This window comes from Eriocheir sinensis, chromosome 3 (assembly GCF_024679095.1).
Source record: "Eriocheir sinensis breed Jianghai 21 chromosome 3, ASM2467909v1, whole genome shotgun sequence".
Lineage (NCBI taxonomy): Eukaryota > Metazoa > Arthropoda > Malacostraca > Decapoda > Varunidae > Eriocheir > Eriocheir sinensis.
Genome location: NC_066511.1, coordinates 24,207,240 through 24,216,921, shown reverse-complemented (window position 1 = coordinate 24,216,921; position 9,682 = coordinate 24,207,240). Strand labels below are relative to the sequence as shown.

The 9,682-nt window shown below is 44.2% G+C and overlaps 1 protein-coding gene across 1 annotated transcript in view; it reads right to left on the bottom strand.

The window, feature by feature from the left end:
• The window catches only part of LOC127007034 (uncharacterized), a 16,251-nt gene extending 6,769 nt beyond the window's left edge, over window positions 1-9,482 (bottom strand). The window contains exons 1-8 of the mRNA XM_050877530.1: window positions 9,177-9,482; window positions 6,876-7,283; window positions 6,490-6,642; window positions 6,067-6,114; window positions 4,203-5,413; window positions 3,740-3,835; window positions 3,251-3,454; window positions 1,311-1,570 (exon numbers count right to left, since the gene is read on the bottom strand). Coding sequence (XP_050733487.1) covers window positions 1,311-1,570; window positions 3,251-3,454; window positions 3,740-3,835; window positions 4,203-5,413; window positions 6,067-6,114; window positions 6,490-6,642; window positions 6,876-7,283; window positions 9,177-9,243 — 2,447 coding nt within the window. The 5' untranslated portion in view covers window positions 9,244-9,482. The remainder of the gene's footprint in view (window positions 1-1,310; window positions 1,571-3,250; window positions 3,455-3,739; window positions 3,836-4,202; window positions 5,414-6,066; window positions 6,115-6,489; window positions 6,643-6,875; window positions 7,284-9,176) is intronic.
• Between the last annotated feature and the right edge of the window lie 200 nt (window positions 9,483-9,682).

Genomic DNA, 9,682 nt, shown 5'->3' with positions numbered 1-9,682 from the left:
TTAATCTAATTCCACTGTTTATCCAAATTCTAACGTCTGAAACGTTGCTTAGGGAGCCTTCATATTGCACTTTGCTCTTCATTTTTGTTGCATGTCTTGTGGACATTGGTGATTACTGTGCTGCCTCTATACATATGTTCCGTTCCCCATATGTAGGTTTCATCTACGCCCTGCCTCCTGAGTGCCTGCATGACTACTGAAGTTTGAACGGGATTAAATGTGTTTTTTTTTTTTTTTTAAATCTGTGAAATGCCTGTTTAATTCTATATTGTCTTCTGCTTATTTTTTACAGCATAATTGATGACGTGGATGTGGTCACCTGTTGAATATACTGCTTGTTCTCATGACTGATCAGAGTCTGGTGTTGCATTTATTCAATGTGTGGTCAGTATTTTTTTGTCCGTTTAATGATCAATGTGATGTGGCATTTTTTTCCTTCTCTAAGAACTCTTACTCAAAGTATTTTACATATATTTGACCTGACTTACAAGTGTGATATTGCCTTCATCTTTGACTATCTCCAGTTACAACATCGTCTCCTCTTACATTCCTCACTATTTTCAATGTTTTCTTTAACTTCGTTTTATGAGTGCAGTTTCCAGCGGCTGAATACGTGTGCGTTCACACCCCTAGTTTTCAATTTCACGCAGTGACATCCTTCAAACCATCGCCTGACACTTTGCTGCCTTAGTGCAATGTTGATGTGGCCTGACCAGTCTTCTAAGGAAACTCTAATCGATTTTCGATCATCTACCAATTACCTGCTGAAGGCCGCCCGACGCTCTATGAAGATTTTTTCTCTGGGGACTGTATGATATCTTTGTGATCTCATTATTCACTCAAGAAACGGTCATTTTCTCACGTCCCCATCACAAAGATAAAGAGGCGGAAAGATGGGGAAAAACACAAAGGATAATCTAGAATGTTCTGAGCACCTCACTTGTTACTAATATGGCAAAACTGCAAAGTCTGCTTCCAGCCTTCGATAACCTTTAGATAACTGACTTATAAACTCCTCTTTTAATCTCAGCCTGGGATGACCTTAGTATGACTAACTTATAAACCCCTATCTAATTCAAGACATCCATTGGTCGAAATCGCTATTAAATCAACACTCCCAACAATCATCCAGTAGGATAGGATTAGAAAGAACCCTTTCCTTGTCAAAAGGAAAATGCGTTTGGACCCAATACCAAGGCACGTGATCTATATTTTATAAAGCAGCCTACATACATATAACAATGCACTAGACTTAGAAAAAAATCATCCAACACTGCGGTTCGTACCTTCACCTACCCACCAGCACCCACCTTTTGGTTATGACGCAGTGAGCAGCAGTCAAGATGTGCCGCGGCGTGATCAATGCTCCACCACAAAAAAACTTGTTGCGATCATTACCATCCGTCACTGGGATCGGCCCGTCACCTTTGCCCACGCCACTTCCAATGGCTACCACACCTCGTAGGATGCCAGGGTTCAGGTTGGTATCCACTGCGCGGCCCTCTTGAGGAGGCGGAGGTGACGGTGTCTGATTTTGCGTGTCGTTGCGGATAAACAGCGTCTGCTGAGCCTGAGGAGGAATAACAAAGTAGTGAGGCGAGATGGTGAATGAGAATGTTCAGACGACGCTTGGGATATATATATATATATATATATATATATATATATATATATATATATATATATTATATATATATATATATATATATATATTTATATATATAATATATATATATATATATATATATATATATATATATATATATATATATATATATGTGTGTGTGTGTGTGTGTGTGTCTGTGTGTGCGTGGAAGTGGGCCGTTTATGATACAAGCGTTGTTGAATTCCATAACAATTGAAGCAGTAGTACGCGAAATCGAACGAAAAGCATACAAAGAGAACAATGCTACAATTACTGTAGTCTTCAACAAAGCATATATATATATATATATATATATATATATATATATATATATATATATATATATATATATATATATATATATATATATATATATATATATATATACACATTCTTCCTGAAAGAGTTCAAGTCGAAGGCAGAAGGAAATAGAGACGAAGGAAGGCTGTTGCAGAGTTTGGCAGCAGAAGGAATAAAAGAATGAAGATGTTAGTTAACACTTGCATGAGGGATTTAAACAGAATAGGAATGAACATAAGAACATAAGAACTTAGGAGTCTGCAAGAGGCCGGTAGGCCTGTACGAGGCAGCTCCTTTGAACCTAAGCTCTCGTGAATCTAACCCCACTTAATATCACTGTCCATGAATTTATCTAATCTATTTTTGAATGTGACAATTGTATTGGCACTCACCACATGACTGCTCAGCCTGTTCCACTCATCTACTACTCTGTTAGTAAACTCATTTTTGCCTATGTCCCTGTTGAATCTGAATTTATCCAGTTCAAAGCCATTACTACGTGTCCTATCCGGTTCTCTTACCAACAGAACCTTATGAATATCCCCCTTATTAAAGCCCTTCATCCATGTTAAACCTCGATCATGTCTCCACGCACCCTTCACCTTTCTAGAGAATGCAAGTTTAACTGTTTAAGTCTTTCTTCGTATGGCACGCCACTATTAATAGGTATAAGGGAAGAACAGTGACCGTCTACCACAGCAGAGATAGAACGGCTAGAAAGGAAACTGGAGATAAATGTACAGAGAGAGGGATATAATCCGTAGGAGGGTAGTTTATGAAGCAAAGATTTGTGCCAGACTCTGTCAAAAGCTTGATAGATATCTAAGCCTTAGACGTCGCGAAAGCGTTTGACAGAGTCTAGCACAAATCTTTGCTTCATAAACTACCCTCCTACGGATTCTATCCCAAGAATGGTAGTTTATGAAGCAAAGATTTGTGCCAGACTGTCAAAAGCACAGCAAAGATATACTTTGTAATAGAATGGCAATGAAATCTCAGCCAGATGGTGGAAAACTTAGAAAAGTAAATGTCGTGGGCACGAGAGCAAGTGACATCGTTGCGTAAACTGACGCAACATGCAGCTTTGGACTGAAATTTAGGATAGAGATCGTAAGAGGGGACAGAGAAGAGATTGCTATCAGTAGCCTCCGAGACCTAGGCTTCGGTTAGGAAGAGAAGGTGAGGTGAGATAGGACAATAGATGGACAAAATGAGGGACCGACTGAGAAGTGACCCACAAAAAGACCCATGGTGAGCCCGTTCGCGAGATTCTGTGATGAAAATAATTAAGAAATTACCACCCACCACTGGGACCGGCCCGTCACCAGCTCCAGGGGGTACCACTCCTTGGGCGACGTAAGGGTAAGGCAGGCTTGAAGGGGTTGTGGGGTAGAGGCCCCTTTGAGAAGGACGAAGAGGATTTAACGGGGAAAACGTCTCCTCCGTGAGTTCCTCGGACGAGGTCTTGTCTTGGATTTCTTTGGAATGGATGTACAGCGCGGGGTGAGTCTGAGGAGGAAGGGATAATGATGTGAGGTGAGAATGAATAAAAATGTATATGACTCAATGCTTTCAGCTATTAGACTTTTGATCCATATCATAACTCTTAGTTACCATAAACATTTTCTTTTGATTTTTTAGCATCATGAAACACGTGCACGCGGATACTCAAGGGTATGCGTAATGTATGTATTAGTGTACGTATGTATGTATATATGTATCCAAGTATGCATGAATGCACAAAGTGTATGTGTGAGCATGGATGTGTACGAGTATATAGAAAGACAGACTCACCACGCCGGGCCAGCCCGGGGGTATGGGTAGGTCGGCGGGTCCACCGGGCTCGTAGATGGGCTGCGCCAGCCGTGGAGGGGGCTCGCTCGTGCCGTGCTGAAAGGGATGGGATGAAGAATGAAAATAAACAAATAGCAAAACATCTGGACATTTGAATAAACGTTCACCTGTAATATCTTGCTCATGAACCCCAACACACCGCACAGGATCACCACGCTATACTAGATGCCTGAGAGTAGGGAGACTGGCCAGAAGATGGATGCACAAAAAAACTAGAACATAATATAGACTCACCAATGGCAATATAAGGTTTTGGCCAGCAACATCCTTCTGGCCACGTGAAGTAATACCTACTGACACACTTACCCACGGACACTACAACCTCCCCAACCGTCCGAAAGGCATAAAGGACCCTAGCTACACACCCATAACTCCATCAACACAACACCCCCCGAGCACCCACCTGACAGAATAGGATCGCATCCACCAAGTCGAACACCTCGGAGTCCAGCGGACGACCGGTGTTCTGCTGCGTGATCCTCTCCAGATGCTTTACCAGGTACAAGTATCCCATAGAGGCACAGTTCGGTATGAGGGCTCTGGCGACCACTTCAGGAGGAATAGGAGAAGGAGGAGGAGGAGGAGGAGGAGGGGGAGGAGGAGGAGGAGGAGGAGGAGGAGGAGGAGGAGGAGGAGGAGGAGGAGGAGGAGGAGGAGGGGGGGGAGGAGGAGGTGGAGGAGGAGGAGGGAGTGGTGGTGGTGGTGGTGGTGGTAGTACTACGGGTGGGAGTGGTATTTGTGGCTCTGGTTCTTCTTCGTCATAGAAAAGGGCAGGGACACCAACACCGGCACCTACACCGACCCCCACTCCGGTTCCTATCGCCACGGCAGCCAATGAGAAGAGACCGAAGCCAATGAGACCGTGTATGATATTAAGCTCCGTGACATTGGGCTTGATTTCGGGGAAGGAGGGAGGGCATGGAGTCGGAGCTAACGTGGAAGGTGTAGGCTTAGTAGGAGGTGGTTTTGTATGATCAGGGGGTTTCTGATGACAATCACAGGAGCATTTGTCAGCACACCGACACTCATGACCGCACTTGCATGTGGTAATGTGTTTGTAGATTCGCCTGCCTTGCCTCCGTAATCCTACCCCTCTCCTAAATGGAAAAGTACGGAAAGTCTTTTGCGCCGTCGGGAGTGACGGCTCCTGGCGACTCTCGGGATGATGCTGGTAATGAGGCTTTTCCGTTGTTGTCGTTGTTGTTTTCGGTTTGCAGAAACAATCATAACAATAAAAATTACAATCACAACGGTCGTCACAGTTACAGCTTCCTTCTTCCTCTTCGTCATCATGATCATCTTTATCAGTATGCTCCTCCTCCCCCTTCACCTCAGACTCCTCCTCCTCCTCATTATCATCTGTAATTCCTTTTTCCTTTTTATCTTTATTTCTTCTTTTATTTTTGTTCTCTCCGTCCTGTGGCTCCTTCTCTTCAGGTATTCGTCGACGCTGTCTGCTCTGCGGGAGTTGAATGTTGAGTCTCCGCGGGGACCTTCCAAACCTCCGCCGCCGCTGTGATGGGGTGCGAGGTTGGGGTAGGTTGTTGCTCTTGGCACTGCTTATACTGGCGATTTTGTTTAGTCTGTTATCCAGATCCGGCACTTCTCCGCAGTCTACAACACACAGAAAGAAAGTTGATGAACTATGAAATATACCTGTTTTTTTTTATATTATTATAACTTAGATACCAGCATGAGATGAATTAGACCAGCGTCATTAGTGTCTACTATAATATAAAAACATGACCAATGAATGTCTAAAATTGATTAATGAATGACTAATGAATACTGAATAAAGTATACGTGTGTAGAGTTACGTAAAATGAATCAGATAAAGTTGCTGTGACATAGTATGTGTGTGTTACTCGTCTACTTGTATCTTCCTGGACTGAGGCACAGGCCAATGTGTGTGTGTGTGTGTGTGTGTGTGTGTGTGTGTGTGTGTGTGTGTGTGTGTGTGTGTGTGTTTTTGTTTGTGTGTGTGTGTTTTTGTGTGTGTGTGTGTGTGTGTGTGTGTGTGTGTGTGTGTGTGTGTGTGTGTGTGTGTGTGTGTGTGTGTGTGTGTGTGTTTTGTGTGTGTGTGTGTGTGTGTGTGTGTGTGTGTGTGTGTGTGTGTGTGTGTGTGTGTGTGTGTGTGTGTGTGTGTGTGTGTGTGTGTGTGTGTGTGTGTGTGTGTTTTTGTTTGTGTGTGTGTGTTTCTGTTTGTGTGTGTGTATGTGTGTGTGTGTGTGTGTGTGTGTGTGTGTGTGTGCGCGCATGATGCTCACCAAAGTTAGGGGAGGTGATGGTGCGCGGGCCGTCGCAGGTTGACACATCTGTAAAATTAAATTATGCTCTTGATGCTCTGTTTCACTTAGGTTTTCATCTCACTTTCTTACATCCCTTTATCGGAAGTAGGAAAAACATTTCTTCAGCCAACAAGGTAAAGGTTGGAAAACTCACATGACATCAGATCAAAACCTCTTTCACCTGTTTTAAATTGTTGAAACTGCTATATTTGATGAAAGTTTTGAAAGTTTGTTTATTCAGGGGCGATGCTATTGTGTTCTTATTAAAGCGAGTGTGATACCTCGCTTCTGAGAAAAATAATATGGTGTGTACATTTTACTTTCCATTCAAATTTTAAAGAATAGTAGTTCATTATGAGCTTCACAAACATTTTGAAAACAGAAAGGGGTTGGACTGCTTACTTCCGGTACCCACGTCCTTGCATCGCTCGATGAAGCTGCTGCAGGATCCTGCGCAGTAGCGTAGATTGTAGGAAAAGTTGATTTCACAGAGGCCGAGCGCAGCGGCGAGTTCGCAGCCTTCTGGGTCGCCGCGGTCCGTGCACTCTTCGTCACCTGAGAAGTGCGTCTAGTCCTCAGTATGAACTATGGTGAAGATCCTTTAATATCAACCGGCCATTACCTCTACCTATCATTCTGCCACAACGTCTACCATTATGTAGTTTGTTTTGTGTCAGTGAGGAATTTAGGTGTGGCATCATTCTACAACTTTCATCCATACTGCCTACCTGACTGCATTGCATTTTTTAATACTGACTTTCTCTCACGGCTGTTTCTCTCTCACTCACTCTGGGGCAGGCAGGAGTTGCAGGTGACAGGGCAGTTGACCAACATGTAGGCGGGGTTGGTTTCACACTCCCCTCTCGCTCCCCAACCGCTGCAAGAAGGGCTTAGGTCTTCACACCCCGACCCTCCACCGCCAGCCCTCGTTGTCGGCAATCCGTTGTCCACATTGATGGCCTGCGTCTGTCCACCACCGTCAACGCTTGCTGTCGGCAGTCCGTTGTCCACATTGTTGGCCTGCGTTTGTCCACCACCGTCAGCCCTTGCTGTCGGCAGTCCGTTGTCCACATTGTTGGCCTGCGTCTGTCCACCACCGTCAGCCCTTGCTGTCGGCAGTCCGTTGTCCACATTGTTGGCCCGCGTCTGTCCACCACCGCCAGCCAAAACCAAACGGTATTCGCTGCTCGTGCTGGCTGGCAAAAGAGAAGGGGCGTTAGCTGCTCAGAAATCGATAGTGTCAAGGATTAAGTGCTTTGTTGCTATTCCTATATGATGAACTTGATTACCGTCATGATAAAATATTTTTTAAAAATCTTTGAATGTTTTGCCTGTGGGAATAGTGTTGAAATGAGCTCAGCAAGGAAATATTCGGCTGTTATGCTCATGCTGCAGCTGTCAAACTTGATTTGTTCGTAACTACGTCGGCCAAAATTAAAGGAAACGTGACGTTATAAGACGTATGGATACGTCGGTTTGACAGTGCGTTAGTATCCCAATAATTATGGGTCCACAAGATATGGCACGGTATGTTAATTGCGATCGTAACTTTTATATATACAGAGTGTTTTTCTCTTTACTGAATCCCCAACCTCTAAGTAGATACAGACAGGCTGATCCATGGAAAGGTTGGCGGTGTAAAAAGCAATAAATAGTCGAACAGACAGCCTGAAGAGTAGATTGATTACTAGATAAAAGGTTGATTATTCCTTAGCATATTAACGATCATCTTAATATATCAAAGGACCAAAAACAGAGCCATGAGGCTGCATACGGTGTTTAGGCTCAGTCACAGGATGAAAGGCTAATAAATATCATCAGTTGCTCCCGCAATTTAACTGATAAATATGTGCAACCTATCCATTCTATATTTCCCCCAAAGGGACGAGGATTACAGGGCAAATCAATAACCTCCAGTAAAGGGGCAGAATTTGACGACGGCTACGCAGGAAGCCGTTCAGCAGCCACCTGTCCGACGCTACACACTCGATGGCCAGCCACTTGCGGCATTGTGTCCCTGTCTCTACGTGTCGCTCTGACAAGTCATACTGTGTAAAATAAAACAGAAGGTCGACGTAGTGACAAGGTATGAAAGTATGGAAATAGCACCTACATCTACAAAAAAAAAAAAAAAAAAGGAATGAACAGCGAGAAGAGGGAGTTACGAGGGTCAGTCCTGCCGGGGCTATTGGTTTTAGGTTTATGGTGACATGTCCGAGGGACTCACGCCAACAAGTTATCTGCAGTCTACACAGCTGCCTCTCGGCTCCGAGGGAAGCAGCTGGCAGGGCGGAGGAATGCATTAGGTGCAAGGGACAAACGTTTAGACAGAGATTTCAACGCGGGGAACAAAAGTAAGCTGAAAGAATCGTGAAACACGGCTGAGTATCGGGTCCACTCCCGTCATCCTAGTCTATGGAAGTGACAAAATGCAGATACCATAAAAGAGACACACAGTCCCGTTATGTATTCATTCCATTGGTTGTTGTGTAGTGATATTCCCTCACGGCATTACGTGTGCTATGAAAAGCATTTGTGTTCAGTAGGCATCGGGATTTACTTTCTCTGCTGCCAAAAGAATATAAGTTAACTTAGGAATTCGTTCATATGATCTAAGTGTGTAAGTTCGTTCGTATTGCTTCTTGGTACGCCTCATTGGCCTCTGCCCGTGATAGTTTTGAAAAAAAAAGAGGAAAAGAAGTAGCAGTAAGAAGAAAAAGAAAGCAAGAACAAGACGAAGAACAAGAATAACAAGAGGAAAAGGAAGAAGAAAAAGATTAAGAAGAAGAAGAAAAGAAGAACAAAAACAAGTAAAAGAAGAAGTAAAAGAAAAGAAGAAGAAAAGGAAGAGGAGGAGCAGGCCCACACCCGCCCCTCCTGACCCACTCACGCACTCCCCTGCACTCTGGAATCCTTCACTGATCAAGTTCCACGAGAAGAAAAATATCTAATTCTTCCTGTATGCAAAACTTCACCGTCACAAGATTGAAACATTCAATAAACGCTTGCACCATTGTTGGGGCTTCCTCCCCCACTGTACAACTTCCCTTGGCCTTGACTTTGCTCCGCCGCCCGCTTAGGCAACTTACCTTGGCCTTGAACGAGAGTCGCCGCCAAATGAAGAACGACGAGCACTTTGTACACTTTTAACTGCATTTTGCTGTCTCAGCCGACACTACAGCACAGAGGAAAGCTTTCATAAATAATAAAAGTTCATCTGTGCAGAATCACTAAATATCTTAAACTGAAATGGCTTAACACCGTAGCGTTTTTTTCACGTATCATCGCGCTTTCTTTATCATCAAAGCCACGACTTGCATGGTGGCAGCTTGTATAGCACTGCCCAGTGGTCGAGGGTTTTTTCTCAAGGAGCGCCCGCTGGCGGTCAAAGGAACAAGCGACGCGCGTATGAGCCCGAGACGATCCTCGCCCGGGATTATAAGGCATCGAGAAGTAGGTCACCTGTAGTGGCTATATGTAGGAGGAAGAGGCTCCTGCAGCCACACCCGTCCTTCGTGTGTGTGTGTGTGTGTGTGTGTGTGTGTGTGTGTGTGCGCGCGCGTGTGTGTGTGTGTGTGTGTGTGTGTGTGTGTGT